At 39.5% G+C, this 26,837-nt stretch overlaps 1 protein-coding gene across 1 annotated transcript; it reads left to right on the forward strand.

The window, feature by feature from the left end:
• On the forward strand, window positions 1-25,461 carry LOC121879623 (glutamate receptor ionotropic, delta-2-like). The gene is made up of 12 exons (XM_042386288.1): window positions 1-77; window positions 8,507-8,711; window positions 15,647-15,820; window positions 18,983-19,185; window positions 19,402-19,536; window positions 20,064-20,229; window positions 21,465-21,703; window positions 22,482-22,666; window positions 22,947-23,183; window positions 23,700-23,878; window positions 24,206-24,368; window positions 24,827-25,461. The coding sequence occupies exons 2-12, from the start codon at window positions 8,512-8,514 to the stop codon at window positions 24,959-24,961; spliced, it is 2,016 nt and encodes a 671-aa protein (XP_042242222.1). The 5' UTR covers window positions 1-77; window positions 8,507-8,511; the 3' UTR covers window positions 24,962-25,461.
• Window positions 25,462-26,837: the final 1,376 nt, after the last annotated feature.

Raw genomic sequence — 26,837 nt, forward strand, 5'->3', positions numbered from 1 at the left:
TTCTGGACTGACACTTGCGGTAAACAGTTGCTTGTCGTCGCTTCAGCGGGAGGAACGCTGTGAATATTGTGTTCAAGGTACAGTACAAGACGAAATTTTACCTTGATTATTTGTGTAAGAAATTTTTGAAATGATCAGTACAGAAGTTCAGATGGGCAACTCCCACGCTGCTGCCCGTAATCTATCAATAATACTGATGCTAAGAATAATAAGAATGGAGGAAACTGCAGCGAGGCTATTGGTCCATACTGCGCAGTCCCGTTTACACCCAACGCCTATCGTTCATATATCCTTCTAATCTATATTCAAAGCTACATAGCGTGTTCAAGTTAATGATGAAGTTCGGTAACCTATTCCACTCATCCACTACTTTATTGCCAAACCAGTGTTTACCTATCTCGCACCTTAATCTAAATTGCCTAATTTGAAACAATTGTTTCGATTTTGCTTCCTGCCGGAAAGTTTGAGTGCCTTTGTTAATTCCCTCTTGTTTAACCCTGACTACCTAGATCATATCGCATCTCACTCTACATTTCTCGAGGGAGAGCAAATTAAGATGCTTTAATATGTCTCTGTTCCCAAGGTTCCTAATGCCCGGGATTAGTCTTGTCATCCACCTCGAATGCTTTCTGGGGATTCTATATCCATTCTGTAGTACGGAAACCACAACTGAACCGCGTAATTCAAGTGAGATCTCACAAGCACACGATATAGTTTTAGAATAACCTCACTAGTCTAGTAACTAACACTCCTTTTTTATGAACACAAGGACTTTGTTAGACTTATTTCGAGCAAATACGGATTGTTGTCTTGGTTAATATTCCTACTTATCGTTAACCATGAATCTTTCTCACCTTCGTATTTCTCTATAACAACATTGTTTATTTCATATCTGTTTTCTCTGTTTACATCTCCCACACGTAGACGTTTATTCTTAATCATGAATAATAGTACCACTTGACATATCCACTGTTTCATGTGTTCTGCGTAAATTATTACCAGATGTGTTCTGACCTCGTTAGAGGAAAGGTCACGGCAGACTTAGCTCCCGGGGACAATTGGCGGTAATGGCTAGTGCTACTTGTTAACAGGGCTGTGCCCTTCTGAGGGCCGAGTTAGAGAAGGCCAAAGAAGAAAACTTGAAATTAAAGGAAGTGATACTGAGGATGAAGGAAGAAGACACGAGGCACGGAAAGCCCGTGTCTGACGAAGACACAGGTGAATGGAAGGAAGTGAGGAGAAGAACGACGAAAATGGTAGTGAGAAAAGACACCAAGGAAACGACAACAGGTAAGTGTAAAAACTCGTTTAGTCCTTTGATAGACGAATTGGACGTTAGCATAGTCCCATTCATTAACAACTGGGACAAATTTACGGCACAAGGGACCTTTATGCTAGGGATCTGGTGGCATCCCTGGCTTGCTTGGCTGGCTAACAAGGCTAAGGTGTGTTAGTTACAAGACTAGAGAGGTCATCCTAAAATTATATCTTTCCCTTGTGAGACCTCACTTGCATTACGCAGTTAAATTCTGGTCACCGTATTACAGAATGGATATAGAATCCCAAGAAAGAATTCAGAGGAGAATGACAAGACAAATCCCAGACATTAGGAACCTCGAGTACAGAGACAGGTTAAGGCATCTTAATTTGCACTCCCTCGAGAGACGTAGCGTGAGGGGCAACATGATAGAGGTGTATAAATGGAAGTCAGGGCTAAACAAAGGTGACATTACAAAGGTACTCAAACTATCCAACCAGGAGCGAACTCGTAACAATGGCTTTAAATTAGAGAAAATTAGATTTAGCCCCGAATAGGTAAACATTGGTTTAGAAATAGACTATTGGATGAATGTAACAAGTTACCAAACATCATTATTAACTCGAATACGCTGGATAGCTTCAAACATAGGTTGGATGGATATATGAGCAATAGGGGTTGGGTGTAAATGGCACTGCCCAGTATGGACCAATAGGCCCGCTGCAGTTTCCTCCATTCTTATGTTCTTATGTTAACTCACTGAACTTAATCTTCTGGCTCAAGACTTCCATATCAATGAATTGGTTCCCCGCAAACACTACAGGGCATTTAACAAGGGACAAGAAGTCATGCAATGCATTCAGACTTTCAACTGGCAGCATGAATTCTGTAGTAATATAATTCATTGTTCTCTACCTCAGTAATATAGTTTTATAATATTGAAGCTTATAATTCAGGGTTCCCTAAATTTGTTTAATGATTTCTTAGGTATGATTACCTACGACTGGCAGTCACAATATATTCTTGCCGTAACTTTATATATTATTACTACATACACATTAAACTGCGTAGGTCCATGAAATAAACATAAGACTCTTCCATAGAGCTCCACTTCAGGAGTGATCTTTTTCATCGATATACTGCACACTCCCTCACGCTTTGTATTACTTTCAAATTAACCTGAAAGAGCGTAATTATTTCAGTATGTACATTAATAAACATCAGTTGAACCTTGGTACTTCACAGGAAATAAAATCAGTAAAATGTTATAGTCTCTGGCAACACTCAGATTATGGTTCATATTTTCTGAGTTCAATGAAATTACTTTATCCCTTCATTAAAATATCACAGTCTTCAACTTTCACCATTTCCAAATTCTTTTATCCGGTTATTAGGAACTAGAATTAAAACATACCTGACATGAAGTTTCTTAACTCCTTATATCATGAAACTCACTTTAAATAGTATCATAGAATATTTTTAAATGATGAAAAACTATTAGTGTAAACTTGATAGTGGAAAACTTATACAGTAATTTAGTCTTCACAACAACTTTTTGAAGAAAAAACAGCAAATTTAACTAACAATGCGATAGAAATAATATATATTTACCTGAAGCTCTGGATTTTTTCTAATATAATAAACATCATTGAATCATTCGTATCCTCTTGTATAACAACTGATTAAAAATAAAATTATTTTGTATTTGCCGTCGAGCTTCAGCAAAAGAGGTTAAAGGGGAAGTAAGACGACGATATACTTTAAAACATTTGACTATCCATAATGGGCCATTTTGGTTTGTATCCATAATGGGCCATTTTGGTTTGCATGTCGTCAAATTATTGGCCTTAAAATATTCTTAAAACTCTCTAAGCAGATGAGATCGTACTCTGGATACTGGTTGATACTTTAAAACATTTGACTGGGCCATACATCCTTAAAATGGATGAGATCGTAATACTGGTTGGACTTAAAATTTATCGTCAAATTATTGGCCTTAAAATATTCTTGAAACTCTCTAAGCAGATGAGATCGTACTCTGGATACTGGTTACTTCACTGCTACATCTTTGGATATAACCATACTTAAAAGTTTCTTGTTTTCTGAAAATTTTGGCTTTAGGTATTGCTAAAAGAAACAGCATTACTAAAAAAATAAGAACTATGTAAATATATTCTATAACTCTAACTACCATAACAAAGTACACAAAGGTTAATATGCATAAAGGATCTACATAGTACTATTGTTTAACAGAGACAAGACAATGAGGAAAACACCCAAGAGACAGGCGCCGGCAATAGACCGCGCCTGGATCGTGTGGCTGTGGTTGACTGGTGTATCAGCCAAAGCAATATCTCTTGAGCATGAAACCAGCGTTTCCACTATTTACCGGTGGATCCAACAGTGGAGGCAAGAAGGTTCACTGAGGAGAAGAACGTACCAAAGAAATCGTCGCCGGAATAATTATGAAAAGACCGTCTTCGCTACGTACCAACAATCAGCAGCAACAACCAATAATTACTACAGTAAACTACAGCCTTGCTACACACGCCATCATTAGAACAAAATTTAAAGATAATGAAATTTAAAACACTAATATATTTCCATGCGATGCTTTTTCCTCACAATCAAGAGCCACGGAGGCAAGGGCGTGTACAGTACACTTTCAACATGTAGCACATATTGCTTGGATTTACTCTTATCAGTTTGGTAATAATTTTCAGATATGTAGTCCTGTTTTGCTTCTTGGTAGACTGCAGCACTTTGATGCTGCCTACAAGTTCTGTAGAAGCGTTTATCTACAATAAAGGATAAATTATATAATAATACAAGAATAAATATATTGCATATTAGTGACCCTTTACTGACATCTCACAGATGATGGTCACAAAACTCATCATACGAATCATTCTGAAATTATTGACCATGCAGTGCGTTGAACATGCGATCGGTTTTATCTATATGCATCTAATTATCAATATCCTCAATTGTTTGAATAACTTATTTTCAAAATCGGACAAATGTTTATGTATATTCTTATTAACTGAAAATTCACTCATTGGTAAGAAACAATTCTCGCTGAGGTGAGGGAAACATCTCTTCTCATTGTGTTAACGCAGGGGACCACATCAGAAGACGAACTCATAAGCCGCAAAATATGGGCAGGTCCTCGTAATTAGATAAATGAAGTCAAACATTTACATTTTTCATTCAGATGTAAAATAAAGACTTTTGATAACCAATAATAGGCAGTCGGCAGTATACGTCATGCAACAAATGTTTGCTAATCTTTATTTGTTATCACAACTAAGATATTACTTTGAAAATCAATAATTGAATAATGTGTTTACCAATAGGAAAGATTTTCTTAAGCTTATTGTGAAGTGAGATGAGTTTCTTCAAGCTGTGATCTAACTTTGTGGTTGCCAGTCGCAAAATGGAATGCAGAGTCACGTCATTTAGGCTACTTGGAATTTTTGACTTGGGATTTAATAGACTGAATGTTTGCTCACAGAAGTAAGTGGACCCAAGTAAAGAAGCATAAATAGCATCATTCTGTGGCAAACATGGATATTGATCTTGAGGCAAACACCTGTTGAAATTGAGCATGTTCCCTTGCATAAACTTTGCACGAAGTATGTCACAATTCTGGAGATCAATCTAACTGAGCCTTTAAACGGCCATCTAGAATATAAGGTAACTTGCTACACAAATGATTGTTACAAGAAGTGACAACCCAGGAAGGTTGTTACATATATGACAGCTTCACAAGTAGTTGTTATACTATAATCAAGTAACAGTCACCCCAACAGATACACAATTTTGGTAACAGTAGAGATATTACGTTTTCCCCATTACTGTGTTCCATTGTAATTAAGAAGTAATCGTTATAAGTTGTGGCAATGTGTTACAACACTTTTGTATTTAGCTGGCGCCTACGAGGCTCAAAAAATGTATTATTTAAAGTTAATTCATACACTGTTGACGAAGTTACAAGCCAGCTATAATATTAACAAAATTTATTCATGATAATTCGTCATCGTAATGTACTTCACAAATAAGTAAAATAATTACTGGAAAGTCGTGGGTGACGTTCCTGTCCTGAAGTAAAGACGGAAATAACTACTAAAATAGCGCTAGTCTTTCCCGGAAAAAATAAAGGACAATCAGCGGAGAATTGGAGTTTTAAGCAGAAAAAGTTAAGTAATTACCTGAAATCATGCTGGCCTAGGACGCTGCTTGGGCGCACAGACACGGTGCCGAAAAAATGTTCCACTTAGCCGTTACACTAGCAAGCCATGTCAACAGTACTCACAAGTAAGTTTCGTTCAATTGCTTACATTGCTTAGAGAGAGTGGGGATGGGTAATCACAGTGGTTAATAGGTGGATTATTCCAGGTTTTAGTGAAGCTAACTTGGCGGCTTGGGCTACTTGATGGGACCACGGCTTGGAAGCTAGCGGCTGGTAGTATCGGACGCACCTAAATCTAAATTTATCTGATTTAAAATGATTGCTACGAGTTCGCTCCTGGTTGGATAGTTTGAATACCGTTGTTATATCACCTTTGTTTAACCCTGAATTCCATTTATACGCCTCGATCATATCGCCCCTCACTCTACGTCTTTCGAGGGAGTGCACTTAAGGTTCCTAATGGCCGTGATTAGTCTTGTCATTCTCCTCAGAATTCCTTCTAGGGATTGTATATCCATTCTGTAGTACGGTGACCAGAACTGAACAATGTAATCCAAGTGAGGTCTCACAAAAGCAAAATATAGTTTTAGGATAGCAGCTTTAGTCTTGTAAACTAATACTGATTAGTATGAACCCAAGTTCGTTGGACAAAGGAAGGTTATAGGTAGAATAAAACGCGGTGATGTTTACCTTCGAGATTATTATAAAGTATTGGCCGGTATGGTTAAGACCGAGATAAGAAAAGCAAAGATGAATAAAGAACTGAAGGTAGCAAGGAAGACGAAGTCAAACCCCATTGGATTCTTCAAAATGTATCAAACTAAAACACAAGAAGAGATTGGACCAATACAGTCAGATACCGGCGAGCTAACAGATAATGATGGAGAAATGAGCAGATATTTTTCAACAGTTTTCACCACCAAGAATTTAAACATGATACCCGAGGCACCGACTATAACAGAGATAGTGAAGAAAATCGATTGGGCGAGATAGTAGTTACCAGTAACGATTTTAATAAACAAATCGACAAACTAAAGCTTAATAAGTCACCAAGTCCCGATGAGATATTTGCCACATGAATATATGAATGTGAGAAAGAGATTGGTATGCCTTAGCAGAATCCTGAAGGATCGCGAATGTGACACCAGTTTTGAGGAATGTGGATAGATGACTATCATCTAACTACCATCCAAGAAGTCTAACATCAATTGTAGGCAAATTGGTGGAAGCAATAATTTCAAACTCTATTCGAAATCACTTCGAAAAGCACAAGTTGATCAATGATTCCCAACGTAGCTTCACAAGTGGGCATTCGTGTCTGACAAATCTAGGAACATTATTTTCAATTATTTTCGAATCAGTGGATGAAGGACACGACTATGGTGTAGTATACGTCGACTTTAGTAAAGCCTTCAACAGAATCCCCCATTAATGACTAATACGAAAAGTGGAGGCTCGTGGAATTGGAAGAGATAACTTAAAATGGATTACAGCTTGGTTACAGGACAGGAAACAGCGAATAAGCCTTAACGGCACTAAACCTGATTGGCGTAATGTCACTAGTGGTGTACCCCAAGGCTCAGTATTTGGGCAATTTCTATTTATTATATGTATAAACGACATAGATATAGGCTTAGACAGCAAAATAAACAAAATTACTGTCAACAGTAAAAAAGGATGTGTAATTAAATCTGACGAGGTCTCCGCAAAACTACAGCAAAATCTGCAAAAAAAATCGCATGCTCTGAAAATGGCAGATTAAATATATTATAGACAAATGTACAGTACTTAGTCTAGGAGATGTAAACAGAGAAATTAGATATCAGATGAACAACATTATTATAGAGAAAATCGACTGTGAGAAAGATTTAGGAGTAATGATAAGAAGGAATCTTAAACCAAGACAACAGTGTGCATTTCCTCGAAACAAGGCTAACAAAGTCCTTGGGTTCATACAAAGGAGTGTTAGTTGCAAGACTAGCGAGGTTATCCGAAAACTATTTCTTGTGCTTGTGAGACCTCACTTGCATAAATGCGGCTTAGTTCTGATCTCCGTACTACAGAAATGATATAGCATTCCTAGAAAGAATTCAGAGGAGAATGACCAGACTAGTCCCGGGTATTAGGAGGAAGTGACAGTTAAAAAATGGTAATATAACAAAGGTATTTAAACTATCCAACCAGGAGCGAACTCATAGCAATGGCTGTATATAAGACAAATTTAGATTTTAGTGCGAGATAGGTAATCATTGGTTTGGAAACAGAGCAGTCGATGATTGGAACAAGTTACCAAATATCATAATTAACTCGAATACACTGGATAGCTCCATATATAGGATGGGTGGATATGTGAGCGATAGGGGTTGGGTGTAAACGGGACTGCCCAGTATGGGCCAATTGGCCCGCTGCAATTTTCTCCATTCTTATGTTCTTATCTTATCTGAATTTTCTGTATGGTATATTCTGCTTTTGTGCATTAAGTAACTCACTATTTAAATTGTTATGGAAGTCGCCAACTCATATGTCGTGATCAAGTTACCCAAAGCAGCCATATTTTGTGAGGTCACCATTGCCAGGTCACCAGGTAAAGTGAGGTCGCCATCTGTGGGTACATTATGTGAGGTCATCTGACGCGAGGTCATGTAGAATGACTTCAATGAATGTAATAAAACCAGTGAGGTAGGAAATCATTACTAACAAAGGCATAGATGACATTTTCAAATGATTTATAAAGATAGTATTTTAAGAACAAAGGGACAATTAATAATAATATTTATGAATCAGGAAAAAGATAACAAAGCAAATCACAACACTTATGAAGAGATCAGTGTTGTAGTTGTTACCAACAATAACTGTAACTTGGCTCCCAGAGGATGTTTTGACAACTTATAGATTTCATTGTTACCTTAATATGGTTTTATCTGCTGTATATGAATTATCGATCACTGGTAGTTTTGGAGTATCTACATCTATTTTTGGCTCAAATGATTTTTTTTCAGAAACGTCAAAAGTAGAAAATATCTGTTGCAATGAAAGTTATTTGTCAATGTTTTAAGATAAGATGGTGTCACTCGGGTGCCGTGTAGTGATGGTGGTTGCCACGGCGATCAGTGCTGTGCCTGTGTTTAGTAAAGATGCAGGTGGAATCGTGGAGCAGGTGGGCGTGTTGGTGAATCAGGTAGTAGAACACCATCTCACCGGCTGTCACCTGGTGCTCATCACCACTACACAACACTCACACGTATTCGCCAGTATAATCAGGTGACATGCAAATGCTTTCTCCAATAATACAGTAAATTATACAAGTTTTGTTTTATTCATTATATCATCAGATTTTAAGAACCTAAAGTGTGCCCATATGCCAGCTTGCCAGCGACTTTTTTATTTCTTAAAGAGAACATTGTCATAAACTAACCTTGAATTAGAATATAAAAGAACTTCTAGTTCGCGTTAAAGATAGGGCATAAATACTTCATCATTAAGAAATTGCAGAGTGAAATCTGAATACATGTTTGTCTATTTAACTGATAACGACCGAGAAATGAACAATAAACTGAACATATATTTTTCAATAGTTTTTGTGGGAGACCCAGGTGATGCTTCCAATCAGGGGTAAAGGAAACACACTGGTGTCAAATTCGTAAGTTCTATTTCTGGGACAAACACACAAAAGGAGTTAAGACAGGGGAAACAGCGTCCTGTCTTGGAATCTCTCTGGGTATCTCTATCTGCGCATGCGCGTACAGCGCGCATGTGCCTAAAGCATGAACTACACTCAGTGACAAAAGGGAGTATGATTATAACATATAATACAGAGACCTGAATCAATAATGGTAAATAGTACAGTTACATATTACAGCATATTCGTCTCATATATCTACACCTCCCTCCCCCTCACGCTCGTAGTGCAATCTCGAGCGGACTCTTTTTTCCAGGAACATTTGAGAGTGACGTGGGAAGACTGGGGGTTCACTGAATGAGGACTTACTTTTCTCGTCCAAGCAAGGGTTCACAGGGATGTGGGGGAGGGGTTCACCACTAGGGGACGGTACTGAACGAAGGAAGCGGCGATTCCGCCACCATACCCGACCACTAGGGAGACGGACCTCGTAATCCCTGGTCTTGCTGCAGCCCATGACAACCCCGACCTTGTCCCAGCGGTGAGACGTCGGGTCTTGAACCCGAACTGTTTGCCCGATGCTCAACCTGGGAAGGGGTCGGGCGTGCTGATCGTACTGTGCCTTTACCTGGTCAGCACGGGCGGCTGCACGACGATCGCAGTCCTCGGTCTTGGCCTGCCACTCCCTCGAGAAGGACTCAGGATGGGCAGGGACACATGACCGTAGTGGGTGGCCGTATAACATCTGTGCTGGGGAGCGACCTGTGAAGTTGGGGGTATTCCGCAATTCCAATAAACCCCGGTCAAACTTCTCACAGTCAATGTTGCCTGAGGGTGCCGTCTTGAGGATGAGATGCTTGACGGACTTTACGGCAGCCTCGGCATGTCCATTGGACTGGGGATAATGTGGCGAGGACACCACATGATGAACTCCCCATCGCTCCATGCAGTCCCGGAAGTCGTTGCTGGTGAACTGGGGCCCGCCGTCAGTCCTCAGGCGGAGAGGGACACCAACTTCCCGGAAGTAGCGACAGAACATACGTACTGTATGAGAGGCAGTAGTGTTGCCTCCGCAGGGAACGACAACAGGCCACCCTGAGAGCCGGTCGGCGATGACGAGAAAGGACTTTCCCGCCACAACGAAGAAATCCGCAGAGACGGACTCAAAGGGCCTCGTAGGGTTGTCGTTGTTCATGAGGGGTTCCTGCTGCTGACTGCTGAGTGGAGCCGTCTTGAGGTCCTCCTTGGAACCCAGCACGTCCTTGAATTGCAGTAGGAAGAACTCCCTGGCTGCAGAAGGTGACGTATTGGGTGGGAGGGGCAGCTCCTTGCACCTGTTGACATGTTTTACTTCCAGAATTGGCTTAGGGAAGTCTGAAGATATTATGGCCAACTCTTGACAGTGGCCATAAGACAGTAGGGGCATCTGGACACCTTTGTGGACCTGAATCCTGGCAGAACATGACTGCTTACCTAGGGTGAGGGTAGCCTGAAATGTACCCAGAGCAGGTGCCATTGTAGAACCGTCTGCGGTGAGCGTTGTAGAAGTTGACGGTGGCTGCAAACTGCTCCTAGGGATCCCCAGAATGTCGAGGTGTCTTGTGCCGATGACTGTGACGTCCGCACCTGTGTCAGGAAGCATCTGGATACGGGAAGTAATGTCGCCGTATGACAGGTGAACGCAGATGGGCTGAGGTGTCTTGCTGACAGGAGAAGAAGAGGATCCCACGCGACAACAGCGCTTGTTCTTCGCCGCCTGAGAATTGCAAGTAGTATCATTTTTCTTCCGTGACTGACAGCATTTGTCATAATGTCCAATGCGGCTACAGGAGCGGCACTGAACGTTGTTGGCAGGGCACTTCAGTGTCCTAGCCCAATGACCACGAAGGCCACAGTTATTGCAGGTGCTGTCAGCGGCAGGGCATTCAGAACCATGCCGACGAGCACAATATTGGCATGAATGACCTGGCGTCGAAGTCTGAAGTGATGCTGAAGAGTGATGCGAAGCTGAAGTCGGATGTGAAGCTGAAGTCGGATGTGAGGCTGAAGTCCCGTCACGTCCTTTGTTCTTCTTATATGCGGAGATGGCACACAGCTGGTTAGATGGAGCACGAATAGCAGAAGTCGCACTTCTGGTGGCTTCGTAAGAGCGGCAGGTGGTGACAACATCCTGTAGAGAAGAGGCAGTGTCGAGGGAGATAAGCTTCTGAATAAGCTCTTCGTCCCGCACGCCCATGAGGATAATCATCTTCAGCTGTGTTTCCTCACAAGTCGACGAGTTCCCAGGACAAACGTCAACCTCCTCAGCGATGCGTCTGAGTCGTACGTAAAAATCTGCAAATGACTCACCCTCCAGCTGCTTACAACTGAGAAGCTCTCTCCTACGCAGAGCTTCGTTGCGGAGACCCTTGATATGCGTCTGTAAAGCATCCAAGACGTCCTTCACAGTCTTGTCTGTGTTGTGGGGAATTTGCAGGGTGTGCTCCAGGATACGTTGCGTCTCTAGGGTGAGACACATCCTCATCTGGATCAGCTGTTTCTCCCTAGGCAACCTCGATAAATCGACCATCATCGAATAATCGTCCCACCTCCGACGCCATTCACGGAATACCTGGAACGAGGCATCAGCTTGGAGTGGCGGTGGACTCTGAGCGAGTGCTTTCTGTGGGGGGGGCAAAGAAGTTGGAGAGGACCCTGCAGGCGCGCCTGTGGACGAAGAGGCAGGTGTAGTAGCTGCTTGAAGGGTAACAGGTGCCAACAACTCGATAATGGCACTGAATCTGGCATTTTCTTGTTGACGCCTGTGATCCTCTTCACGTCTTCGTTCATCGTCTTCCTGTCGCCTCCTGATGTCGTCTTGTCGTCGGTTTTCTTCCAAAAACTGAATTAAATGAAGGAAGTCGACACCTGTGGCAGGTTGCGGACGTGTGTAGTGGGGGCTAAGGGTGGGTGGGGCCGCTTGATCCACTTTCCGCTCCACTTGGAGTCCACTTACTGCACCGACATCAGTCTGAAGTTGGTCTTGTTGGGTATCTGAAGAAAACCCAATAAATTCCTGATCTTCCATATGGCCTGGTTTATTTCTCTCACAATTACTGTAATTAATAAGTGAGCAGAAAAGCAATTGTCTTTAAATGGAAGATATCTGCAAGCGTCTGTGAGTGTGTGTCTGTGTGTGCGTTCGTTCGTGCGTGTGCTCGGATCGGGCTGGCTCGGGAGCGCGCTGGCGGCTACAGCAACTCCCCTCCCGGCTCAGACGCCCAGTGCCGGTCGGAACACGAACGAAGGCGGATGTCGAAACTTGAGCTCTCCCATAGGTCTTAAATAGGCTTCCCTCTTTTGTAAAAAGTGCAGGAACACCGGGAAACACTTTAAAGACACTAAAGGGCACACACAACACTGAAAAAGCACTTCACAACACTGCACTGTAAATCCAGGAATATCTTGAGAGGTACGCGCCGATCCACTCGACAAGAGGAGTTGACAAGATGGCGGCTCCGAGAGAGATTCTGTGTCCACTCCAATTCTGAATAATGTGATGTCCCAGCTAAACACTGCGCCATGTGGGAGACCCAGGTGATGCTTCCAATCAGGGGTAAAGGAAACACACTGGTGTCAAGTTCGTAAGTTCTATTTCTGGGACAAACACACAAAAGGAGTTAAGACAGGGGAAACAGCATCCTGTCTTGGAATCTCTCTGGGTATCTATCTGCGCATGCGCGTACAGCGCGCATGTGCCTAAAGCATGAACTACACTCAGTGACAAAAGGGAGTATGATTATAACATATAATACAAAGACCTGAATCAATAATGGTCAATAGTACAGTTACATATTACAGCATATTCGTCTCATATATCTACAGTTTTCACCACCGAGAATTTAAACATGATTACCCGAGGCACCGACTATATACAAAGATAGTGAAAAAAAGAAAGATTAAGAGAGGTAGTAGTGACTAGTAACAATGTTAGTAAACAAATCGCAAATTTGTTTTACATGTCATTTCGAACGGGTGTAATACTAGAATCCTGGAGGATAGCAAATGTGTTACCAATTTTCAAAAAGGGAGATATATCACTATCTTCTAACTATCGTCCAATCAGTTTAGCATCAATTGTAGGCAAACTGCTGGAAGCAATCATTTCAAACTCTATTCAAAATCACCTGGAGAAGCACAAGTTGATCAATGATTTCCAACATGGCTTCACAAGTGGGTGTTCATGTCTGTTAAATCCATTAACATTCTTTTCAGCTGCTTTCGAATCAGTGGATGACGAACACGATTATGAGGTGGTTTGCCTCGACTTTAACAAAGCCTTCGACAGGGTCCACCATGAAAGACTCATAAGAAAAGTGGAGGCTCGTAGAATTGGAGGAGATAGTCTAAAATGGAGTGGAGTACCCCAAGGCTGAGTATTTGGACCATCGCTAATTATTATATACATAAACAACATAGATAATAATAAATAATTGTTGCCCCTCGTGTGACGAGGATGGCCGCCCATAGGGCCACCTAAGCGTGAATTTGTTTTAGGTGTAGAAGCTGTGGCCAACACAACAATCACACCCTAAGTTAACAAGTTGCATGACCCAGTGTCAAGGAATAGTTCGAGAAGACCGGACAACTCGCCAACTACACTGGCTAACCATTACCCTGGAACATAATCCGCTGATTGATTAACATACAGGTTCCCAATTACCGCTGGGTGGACAAGGTAAATGGCATATAAAATTTTCCCATCTTTTCACCCTGCCCTGGGATCAAATCTGGGTCCGCTCGCTTGGGACGCGAGCATGATGACAATTACACCACAGATCGACAAAAAAAAAGACGACAAAGATGTAAGCGTAGGTAGCAACATAAGTAAATTTGCTGACGACACTAAAATACAGTGTGTAAATAAATCTGACAGGGACTCTACAAAACTACTGGAATATCGAGAAAAAAAAATGCATGGTCTGAAAAAATGGTTGATGAAATTCAATGTGGACAAATTTAAAGTACTTAGATTAGGAGATGTAAACCGAGAAATCAGATAACAGATGAACAACACTGTGAGAAAGATTCAGAAGTAATGATAAATAGGAATCTTAAACCAAGACAGCAATGCTTATTTGCTTGAAACAAGGCTAACAAAGTACTTTGTTCATATAAAGGAGTGTTAGTTACAAGACTAGCGAGGTTTTCCTAAAACTATATCTTAAGCTTGTGAGACCTCACTTGGATCATGCGGTTCAGTTTTGGTCACCGTACTACAGAATGTATATACTGTAGAATCCCTAGAAGGTATGCAGAGGAGAATGACAAGACTAATCCAGGGCATTAGGAACCTTGAGTGCAGATACAGGTTAAAACATTTTAATTTGCACTCCCTCGAGAGACGGAGAGTGAGGGGCGATTTGATGGAGGTGTATAAATGAATGTCAGGGTTAAACAAAGGTGATATAACAAAGGTATTCATTCTATCCAGCCAGGAGTGACTCTTAGTATTAGTTTTAAAATAGACAAATTTAGATTTAGGCGCGAGATAGGTAAACATTGGTTTGGAAATAGAGTAATGGATAATTGGAACAAGTTGCCGAAGTTCATCATTAACTCGAACACGCTGGATAGCTTCAAATATAGAGTGGAAGGACATATGAGCTATAGGGGACTGCCCAGTCTGGACCAATAGGCCCACTGAAGTTTCCTCCATTCTTATGTTCTTAAGCTATGTGTGCCTTTGAAGTATATTTTTGTTTTATTTTTGCATCTTACGATGCCATGGGGATTTTATTGCCTGACAGGTGAATTATTTGATTCACATAAAATCATAACTTACTGCGTTATACCAAAACTTCCTTACCCTTGTAATGTTTCTTTATAATTCTTCACAATAATTTAGTGCCTTTTTTTTTTTTACGGGTATTACCCCACCCGGACACAGGTCACCGACCCACATCAGGGTCCGGGGGGCGAAAACGTAATAATAATAATAATAATAATAATAATAATAATAATAATAATAATAATAATAATAATAATAATAATAATAATAATAATAATAATAATAATAATAATAATAATAATAATAATTCAGATCAGTAAAATTTATAATAAAAAATACAAAAATAAAAATAAAATAATAATGATAACAATAATAATAATAATAACACTGCAATAATAATAATAATAATAATAATAATAATAATAATAAGGAACCATAAAGAAATTAAAAAAAAAAGATCATTAGTGAGAAACAATATACAGTATGTATGTTGTGTTGTCAATAGCAAGAGAAACAATTGAGATCCTGCAATTGTGTGTAAATGAGGCAGAAAGTCAGATGAGCAACCTGGGACTTGGTCACAATTTTTGCACTGCCATACAGCAGCAGGTTCTACCATTAGACAACACATTATTCTTCCAATATCTTCCCAGGCGGTAGTTCCTCCCTGTTTGGTAGCTGCCTACTACCTACTACCTGATGTCACCTTTCATTGTCTCCTACACCCTTCGATGTTCCCCACATAATATGTTTCCGAAATAATAATTTTCATTTGAAGTTACAATAACATAAATTTGAGTCCCTCAGACACATGAGTGTGGGTGTGGCGGCTGGGGTGGTAGTGGACGCAGGGTGGGTGTTGTCCCAGGACCAGCTGGCCAAGGACCACCTCCTGCAAGGGCTGTGGGGGGACGAAAGAACCACCTGCCGAGGACTCATCCTTGACCTCACCACCAGCAATAGTACTGATCTCCTCCTCAGGTAATGTAAAAATAGCAAGGTGAGTCATATTTAACTTGGAATAAGAAGGTTACCTTAAAATATTATTACGACCTTTTTCATAGTTTAAGTTGAGTCATAGTTAACATTTCACACTAATTTTCTTAACTCCTTCACTATAGAAACGCCACTTTTAGCTCTTATTTGGTTAACGTCAGGGAACTTTATTCAGCACGGAGACGACCCCGTATGCAAGGGGTTCCTAGACTATCTCCTCTAGCACAAAGAGTATTTCACCAAAATAGAAATATATACAGATGTCTTTAAAATTACTATGTTCCGTGTGATGAATATATAGTACATGTGTAATAGTTACTAGGAAAGGAAAGTTTTAATATGTACCCCGTTTTTTTATTCTGTGGTAATAATGATTCCACTGGGGAACACACTTTCGGTTGCATGAGTTCTGACACTTGATTCTGGTAGATTTGAGGTCACAGATTCTGAAAATGGCATTCGTTTGTGCAGATCAGGTCTAGATTCAGCAATCAGGCCTGTGCCCCATTCAGATGATGTTCCAAATCCTATCTTCACTCAACTTGCTTCCGTTGAATCTGACAGTGAATATGACACTGAGGTCACAGAGGAGTCAACTAACAGAAATAGTGACTCAGATTTTGCAGGCATATCAACAGAACCGCAAACATTTAGCCAAGCAGAACTCAATGACTTAGTTCGAGATCTGGGTCTGTCTAAAAAGCTGTCAGAATTGTTGGCTTCACGGTTAAAAGATAAAAACTTGCTGAAAATAGACACAAAGGTAACATTCTTTCGCAACAGAGAAAAGAACCTCTTACAGTTCTTTGATTCTAAATTTGACTTCGTCTACTGTTGTGATATTTCTGGATTAGTCACCGCGATGGGAGCTCCAGGTTATGATCCGAAAGAGTGGCGCCTCTTTATAGATAGCTCTAAGCGGAGTCTGAAGTGTGTTTTATTACATATAGGCAACATCTTTGGCGCAATACCCATAGGACACTCAGTACACCTGAAAGAAAAATATGAACACATCAAAACGGTTTTGGAGCTACTCAAATATGAAGAACACAAATGGATCATCTGTGTTGATCTAAAAATGGTCAATTTTTTGCTAGGACAGCAAGGTGGGTATACAAAATTTCCTTGCTTTATCTGCCTCTGGGACAGCAGAGCCAAAGACAGACACTGGATTCAGAAGGAATGGCCAGTTAGGGAAAGCCTCAATGTTGGGGAAAAGAACATCATTTATGAACCCCTAGTGGAACGTGAAAAAATTGTTTTCCCGCCCCTTCACATCAAGCTGGGCCTTATGAAACAGTTTGTCAAGGCGCTCGATACTGACAGTGACTGTTTTAAGTATCTGTGTGAAGTGTTCCCTGGTTTAACGCTAGAAAAACTCAAAGCAGGTATTTTCGACGGCCCTCAAATTAGGACGCTGATTAAAGACCAAGCCTTCACTCAATCCATGACTGATGTTGAGAGAAATGCATGGGGAGCATTCGTTTCTGTTGTAAGGAACTTTCTTGGAAACAGGAAATCAGAGGACTATAAAAAGCTCGTTGAATCTTTGATGGAAAGTTTCCATGTGTTAGGTTGCAACATGAGCATTAAGATGCATTTCCTGAACAGTCATCTTGAACTGTTTCCGGCAAACTTGGGGGACGTGAGTGATGAGCAAGGTGAACGCTTTCACCAGGATATCAAAGTCATGGAAGACAGGTATCAAGGTCGCTGGGACATTCACATGATGGCGGACTATTACTGGAGCATTCAGCGAGACTGCACTGAGAGGCGATATTCAAGACAGTCCATTAAACGCAAGTTTGTGCCTGAATAAATCTGGCATAGTTCACAAAAGCAACTGATGAATCCAAAATATGCTTGTCAAGGTAAATAAAAGTAATTAAAAATTAATTCTACGTGTTTGGTAATTCCTCTCTGTGTGCTGGTTTAGATTTTTAGCAGTAGTATATGGTAGTCTAACTATATATAGTAGTAAATGGTAGGTAACTCACCGCAACAAAACTAGACCCGATAGAAAAAAACCGGTGCCATATTTGAAATCAGTGACCTCAATTTACCCAGAAACAGGTCTCAAAATGTATGCAACTGACAAAAAGTTGAATTTTGTTCCCCAGTGTTCTTAGTAGACTATGGTTCTACAGAATGAATTTTTAATAGAACGTGCAGTGGTGAAGGTGTTCTGATACCGACGTTAATATTGACTGTTTTCATTACCTTCTGCTCTGTGCTTTAATCTAAGCTTTACTGAAGCAGTTTTGACAAAAATTTTGACGATGTTTGTCATGGCAAGACTTAAGTAAGCGTAATTCCTAAATTTTGAATCGATGGGATAAAGATATTTTAAAATCTCTTCTTAATTGCATGATGTCGTAGCTGTTACTAAGTATTATTTCTTATGTAGGAAACTAAATTGGATACACTCTACTCAGCAAGGCGTGTGAGGTGTCGATTGTTTGACATTTAAAATTTCCTCTCTTGAAGCAGGTAGTCATAGTGAGAGATTTATGACATTAATATACTTGTTTGTTTGTAAATAAAACATAATTAATAAGCATTAACAAAATAGTTGATGCTTTTGCAGACATTTGAAAATCTCCGGAATTTATAGAGTAATAGAACGAAGACTGCCTAGTAAGACAAGAAGAACAGGGCAGAAAGGCCATTAAAGTGTGCCAAACTCTGTAATATGTTACAGAGAAATAAAGGGAAGCTCAGCTGGTCTCACTACTGCAGTGTATTGGTTAGTTGATCGAATTGGTCCAGTGCGGCAGGCATGCTGTTGATCACTGGGTCAAGTGTTATTTTAAAGATGTTCGAGTCTATAAATTCTCGTTTAAGAGATCTTTGTGACCATTATGGCGAGGCGATATGGGGTGATAAATGAAGGTTTCATTTATCGGCTTACTTTGGGGATGGAGAAAAGCTGAAATGTGGAGAGTCCAACGAGAAGATACAGCTCAGTATAACACCTGTGAGAGGAACTGGAAGCATATCCTCTGGACCTGGAACTTTATCAGTTTTCATATAATCCGCAGATTTAATTTTTTCATGTATTACGCTCTCAGTAAATGTCAAGGGACTGAAAATAAAATACAAGGCAATCATTATAAACCTAAGTTGTACGCTTTGGCTCCTCCTCAGGTTGTTAGAGTCTTCAGGGTTGTCAAAGATGCCAGAGACGCGGGTGGTGGTGGTGGGTGGGACGGCAGGAGTGAAGGACGTCCTCCTTCACCATAGTCTCCGTAACACCGTCCACGGCCTCTACCTGGCCCTCCACGACCTCACCCTCCACACCCCACCACGCACCGGCAATTCACGCCTAAAGAAGATCCTTCCAAAGGAAGGTAAGTAAGTCTTAATGTCTTAAAGCTTTGTTCTAAACCTTCGAATGACCATATTGTTATTATATTTTTATTTTTTTTTATTTTTTGACATTGTCTCTATATAATGTAACAAAACGTATCATACTCCGTTTACTGTATGTTATATATGTATAATAATATAATAATGAAAGGAATTTGTGCGTTAGAGATATTTCGTTATAAAATTAACTTCTCCAGCAGCATCAGTGAGCGAGCGTGTGTGGGTGTACCGGCGGTGTCTGTACTGCAACAACGGGAAGGCGGACGTCCAACTTATCCACAAGTGGAACCTCACCTCCTCGCCTCAACATGTTGATGACCTCTTCTTCGGTGGTGAGTTTCGTTTCAAATTTCATAATTTTTATTATAAATTCGACTAATGAAGATAAAATTGTTTTAATTAAATTTCTCCTTTTATCTTGGGTGACATGTTAAAAAGAGAGCTAAAAATATATAATGTTCAAAGTTCAAAGTAAACTTGTGGTTTCTCTTAAGTTCTCGAAATCCGACTCTCTATTAATCTATCTAAAATTTGGAAGTCAATCGTCAGATAAACACATACGCCAACACCTGTTACTGGGACCTAGCGAGCATCTCCTCAGCTTTATTTCCTTCCCCACCAATCCTCTCCTTCTTCCATATTCCTTCCTTTACATGATATGTATTGAATCTGGCAGCTATACATTTCTGTGTCCATTTTACATGTTGAACTGTACGATTAATTTGTCTGCACATTGTTCTTACTAAATGCGACCTTTTCAGTGGACTATTTCATGACACGAATGATATTTTCTACTCAGGTAGAGCGATTGTCGTGATTAATCAGATAATTATTTCTTCCTTGATTATTTCTTCATTAGGTCAGTTTCGGAACTTCAATGGCCACAAGATACGTTTCTCAGCCTTACGGTTCCTCCCTTATAATGACTACACACCAGACAGCAAAGAGCCAGGCAGTACAGCCACATTCCGGGATTGTCTTGACGCCAGACTACTCTCGGTTCTAGCATTAAAACTAAATTTCAGGTATAAATAGTACATTTTTGTATACAATACTTAACAAATTTATCCAAAGAAAATAATATCTATATGTAATATGGGCGATCACAGTCTTAGCCATACTTAGTTTTGGCCTGCCAATGAGATACGACTGGGTAAGCACTGGGTACATAAACTAATAATCCCCAACATTAATGTCATGTTTTGTGGAATTAAATGAAAAAAAAATAAACGAATAGACATTGATGATTATTTTTCTACGAAAGTTGGATGAATAAGGAACATCAAAATATTTAAACCATTATTATTAGTTATTATTTGAAAGCATCCTCGATAATAATTGTCCCACTTTACGTTAGTTCTCCTCCATATTGCAACACGTGGAATCCAGCTAGGCCAGCAGGTAATGTCTAGCCGGCTTTCTGGTTCAGAATATAAAGTATTTAAATACTTATCTATGATTAAATCCCTAATAAAACTTTTCCCCTAAGCAAAATGTTACTAACACTCACCACTGGGAAAGGAAAAAAAAAGGTTCTTGCGGCCAGGGCAATATTTCCACAACACAGGCGTCTTTTTTTTATTTTTTTTTCTGGGCACCTGTACATCCTTGTGTAAGGGCGTACAAGCCTGAAGAGACAAGGGCGTAGAAGCCTGAAGAGTCAATGGTTTTATGCCAGTAAGTGATTGGAAGCTCCAACAACTTTCCCTGAATACGAATTCTCAACTTTCGATTTACAGCAGGTACCTACTTTGCTGCTAGGTGAGCAGGGAGGCTGGGAAGTGTGTCGGAACAACTTTCCACCGACCCGGGAATCGAACCCGTGACATCTGGCTTGCAAGGCGAGAGCGGTACCGCCCTACCTACCGGCGCCCCACAGGCGTCATTTGTGAAGGTGGACACGTATCTCCCCCCCGCCCCACTAGCATAGGTCATTGTGGCAGTTCATCCTCTTTCTAAAATGTTATCACTTTTCTTAATAATTAGTTTATATTTAAGAATGTTTTATAATTATTTACCATAATCTTCCCAGTCCCATCCATCCACTTCTTAATACAAGAGTCATTACTTATTTTCTAGATAACGATATTTTTCCCTAAAACACTCATTGAAAATATTGAATTTCAAAGTTTAATTCGCGATTAATCCTATCACCATAATAAATAAATAAATAAATAAATAAATAAATATATATATATATATATATATATATATATATATATATATATATATATATAGCTAAGAAACGTATATTTAACAGTTTAGAGGTACGTGAGCAACCTCAACGTACTTGGGGGACAAACAAGGACGGCAAGACTACCGGAATGTTGCGTCAACTCCAGCGAGAAGAAATAGACATCGGTGGAGCCATGGGTTCTCAAACCTATCGGATGGAAGTTGCACTCTTCCTCAGGGCTTATAAAGCTGATGTACTGAGCATAGTGTCATTAAAGCCAACGCTCTTGCCACAACACCTCTCAGTGATAAGACCCTTTTCAGGTAGACCCTATATACTTTTTAAATTTTTTTGATAAGTGTATCCCTTACTGAAGCAACGTGGACTGGAATCATGGCATACAACTTAACTAATAGCATCTATTTCTGAAGGTCAGATACTGCTGGTTATGGCTCCTAATAAAATGTATACACAATTTATTTTCTGGGAGTTTTCCACCATTTACCTTGATTCTGATTATGAAATTACTAAGCAGAACGACTTAGAAATAATAAAATCGTAGTGCTTAAGGGGTGATCAATTATTTACGTAAGATTGGGAATATTTTCCTTCAAAGTATTCGACGTTTTAGACAAGGATGACATAAAGACAGACACAACTAACATCAGGAGTATATGTGAATAGGACAGATGATTTTAGTTAAGTGTATAAATAAATATGGGAGGGAATAGCAATAACAATGATAGCAACTATACTTATAGACTCCTGTGTTCACTTCATAGCAGTACTGAGCTCTACAAAATTCCCTTACCCTTATTAAACAACTGAAAATTAAGATACAATATTGGAAGAAAATAGAACGACAAGCAAATAACCTCAAAGGTCCAGGGTAATATACTGTATATGACACAACAGATGTTCAAATCACCAATAGAAACAAACGTAGCAATTAACATGACACACCAGTTTTTAAAGCTTTCAGCAAACGTAACTTTTAAAGTAAAGTCTGCGTAGCGTTAACAAATACATTAGGAATATCTCACCAAATCACTATACAACTAGCATGTGATGTAATCCTAGTTTGCATCTTCTTTCCTTCAGGAGAACTATGGCTATTGCTGTCGGTGAGCGTGGTGTTATGGGGCGTGACTCTGTGGCTACAACAGAGGGTCTGGCGGTGGTTTGCTGGAGGTCAAGGTGTCAAGCTCACCACCGCCCTCCTGCACAGCTTGGGCACTCTCTTGGAGCGGCCGCCCTCCAATCCCTCCGACAATGACTCGGGAAGAGTAAGACTTTCATATAATTCAAATGTTTATTCAAATGTTCTCTGTCACTGACACACTCTTCTGCTTACTGCTGCCTTTGTCCACTGTAATATTTACATTAAACAAGAATAAAATATCTACATTAAAGTAGATAGCATTAAAAATAATTAAGTTAAACGCAACCTAAACTTTTGAGTGTATATACTCAACGAAACTGAATTTGTTCTTGACACACACGTTTACACACACATATATATACATGTCTACTTGATGCCTACTCTACTCTACATTATGTTTACAGTTGTTGATAGGGTGGTGGCTGGTGTTCTGTCTGGTCATCACTACAGGGTTTCGTTCGTCATTAATCGCACACCTGACAGTCCAAGGGAAATCACCGCCTCCAGAAACCTTCGAGGATCTGGTAGCTCGAAGCAACTGGAAATGGGGTATAGAACACTGGATGATGAGAGGAATGCCCCGGCAATATTTTACCCAGCATACTCACCCTGTTGTGCGGAAGATAAATAAAGAAATGCAAGTAAGAAAATTTAATTATATTCCAGATTAATTTTTCCACAAATTGATTGATTTTCGTATAAAATATATTAAATTACATAATGTTATACTCTACAATTTTTAATTTTTGTGCGATTTACCATGAAAAATGGAACTGTATCATTCCTCTCGTAATACAAGTAGAAATGAGCTGTTCTAAGAAAATGACACTCTTACTTCAGCATTCATAGTCATTCTTTTTATCAAACGTCAATATCCACAAGCAGAATAATATGTGGTGTGTGGTGCCAATCATCATGTCTCTAGTTATAGCCATGTGAACAGACGACAGGAGCATACTTTTATAATGGTATGATGGTAAACACACACACACACACACACACACTGACTAATGACAACACACCTACACGGGATCATACACAGGAAGTATTTAAATATTTCATATTTTGTGAAACATGAACATAATTTCGTTCATGTGCTTCACATGTTTATAAATAATTGTTATTTTAACAGATTTTTTTAATTCGCCTCACTCTAGGTGCTGACAGCAGCGGAAGGGCTGGATAAGGTAAAGAAGGGGAGCTACTCGCTCTTCAGTCCATCGTACCACATCACCATTGTTATTAATTCTAACTACACAGACAATTTCGGCCAAACTCCCTTCTACATCAGCAAAGATGGAATAGTTGGATTAGCTGCCATCGGGTGGTCACTCAGGTAGGACTTTCGTAGTCATCCTGCCAGGTAGTGCTCTAATAGATACGAGACGATGATTCGTTGGAGAACATTATCCGGATTTGGAGGTAGAGAGTCTCCTGGTGCCAAAATTTTTGTATTTAAATAAAATTATTTTTTTATATAATGTGTTGACCATAAAACTTTTTCCCCAACTTTGTCCAAACTTATCTCAGGTTATGGGATGGAGAATTGAGTTTTTCTGGATTATTTAAAGAAGTGAAATTTTTAATAGTTTTAGAGATTTTTTTTACATATATCTGAGGATGATAATACCCTATATCTTTAAAATTATTTTATATTTTCTAGGAAGGGAGTACCTTATTTTCAGCGTCTTCAGCAACTGATATCCCAATTGGAAGATGCCGGAATTATACCCCATTGGACTGGCGATATAATTGCCGGACGCGTGAAGGAGAACAGAGCAGCTGCAACACTGCAGCAGCAGGCAGCCCTGGCAATTACTGTACACGTAGGTATATCCTCTCTCTCTCTCTCTCTGAATGCTAGCAGAGATCATTCTAGCAGCCAATAAGATTGATGAAATTACGAATTTCGTCAACTCTAGTGGTTTATTCTCCTTTTTAATTGTCGCTGTTGTCGTATTCTGGCTAATGCGGTTTTAAACGAACCATTACGGAAAAAAATATCAAAACACAGAACTTACCATCACATACAATCACACAAACACCTGATACAACCGTCAGATCCCAACTACCTTACCAAGTATCACAGCAGCGCCTAACATCAGTCTGCATCACATCATATCATACTCATCATAACATCGTTTAATATACAGTAATAGTGTACTATTCCATATACAGTATCGCATAGTACAGCATTATGGTACCCGATCCAATTCTTGTAAAATGAGAAGAACTAATGTTATTACGCATATCATCGGTGTATTCTCCTCATATCTTTCTTCAGGAGGACGACACAAAGCTAGTCCTGGGGCTGCATCACCTACAGGGCGCCTTCTACCTATTGTTTTTGGGCTGCACCATCGCCTACCTCACTCTGCTGGTGGAGAACTTCGCCCATTCACGCTCCTGGTCTCTGTAAACTCCTCTTAGCGTCACCAAACCTACGGCCATTAGGCAGTTTGAAGAGTAGTGGAAATATTTAGTTTTTGCCCTATTCGTTCCTCAATAATTAGATACTTTAGTGTTATCTGTTTAATGTAAATTTAAATATGACTGATTTACAGTAGAAATTATTAATGAACATTTGTGATTTATAAGCTCCAAAAATAATCATCAAATAATTGCAACTACAGTGTTGTCATTAAGATGTCATAATGTGTGTGTGTGTGTGTGTGTGTGTGTGTGTGTGTGTGTGTGTGTGTGTGTGTGTGTAATAATGGTTGTCTTGTATTCTCGAACTATTAATTGACACTGGATCATACATCTCGTAAACCCAGGGTGTGGTTGTTGTGTTGGCGTCAGCTTTTAAATCTTAAATAAATTCACACTCAGGGCAACCATTATTTATTTATATATTTATTTATTTGTTTGTTTATTTATATAATAATAATAATAATAATAATAATAATAATAATAATAATAATAATAATAATAATAATAATAATAATAATAATAATAATAATAATAATAATAATAATAATAATAATTAACGGTTTATTGAAAGACCATGGCAGCCAGAAGGCGAAAAATATACAGTTACATAATTGGAGAATGGGTCTCTTGATTTACAAATAATATACAAGTAACATAAGTGACACAAATATGATATATAATAACTAGGTGCGGAGACTCTCAAGCTACAGGGCATTTCAACAATAGCGACAGTGCAAAAAGTAAGATTGACTGGGAGTGAATACACTGGTTGATTACAAGTTATTGAAAATTTTTACAATGGTTGGGACTGGGCTGCTCTTATAGCGATCAGTTCGTGCTCGTATGGGCTGGATGCGGTTGTGAAGTCGAACAGCAATTCTCGGGCCAGGGATCTCAGGTGATAGTTGGAGCCGGTGTCGAGGATGGTGCAGAAGCTCACCAAATTTGTAGATGAGGTCGTGTGGATGGTCAGTGAGAGCCGAGAGGGTCAGTGTGTTGAGCACTTCTTGTTATGTGGAGTAGGAAGGGGAGAGAATAATCTTGCATGCCCTCTTTTGCACTTTTTCTTGGTGTTTACGTTGTGTGGCATTTAGGGAGGCAGACCAGGTAGGTGAGGTGAGAGAATGTCCCAGACTGCCACGGGGGAGCGCCTACAGGACACATCTTGTCTCAATGAGGGCTAGCTGATTTATTTTTATTTATTTTTAATTTTTTTAATTTTGTGTGTGTGTGTGTGTGTGTGTGTGTGTGTGTGTGTGTGTGTGTGTCTGTGTGTGTGGGAAGACATCAAGGCAAGAAATTCCAATATTATTTTACATGTACAATTTTTTCTGGGTTGTGATTAAAAAAAAAAAACTGGTGAAATGGTCACAGACAGAGGTCCTAATCCATATCAATCTCTACTTTCTCAGTCTAAGCTTTTGAGCATCAAGTCATCACCTGATGTAGCCTATGTCAGGAGGTTTGGTGAACAAGTGTTTAAACGTAAACACTAATATCGTCGTCCTAATTTATTTTATTTCCATCAGAAATGTAAATGTTTACCTTGTACCAAATTATTTTTTTATATAATTTCTATATAATCGTATTTTCTTTGTAAGTCAAAATGTTACATTGCTGAACCAAATAAAGAATAATATGTTACAATCAGTCTCATAACATTGTTAGAGTTTCGGTAAAGTCATATTAAATCACTCAAAAATTGCTATTACTTTAGCAGTTATTTTTCAACTTTGATTTAAAATATTTGTGCAGTCATATCAAGTTGGAGAACTTTGTATACTTCGTAATAATTATACTTAATTATATATATATATATAAAATGTTTTTCTTTGATCCTGTTTATATATACTGTACACACA

This window comes from Homarus americanus, unplaced genomic scaffold (genome assembly GCF_018991925.1).
Source record: "Homarus americanus isolate GMGI-L3 unplaced genomic scaffold, GMGI_Hamer_2.0 scaffold26295, whole genome shotgun sequence".
In the NCBI taxonomy this organism is placed as follows: domain Eukaryota; kingdom Metazoa; phylum Arthropoda; class Malacostraca; order Decapoda; family Nephropidae; genus Homarus; species Homarus americanus.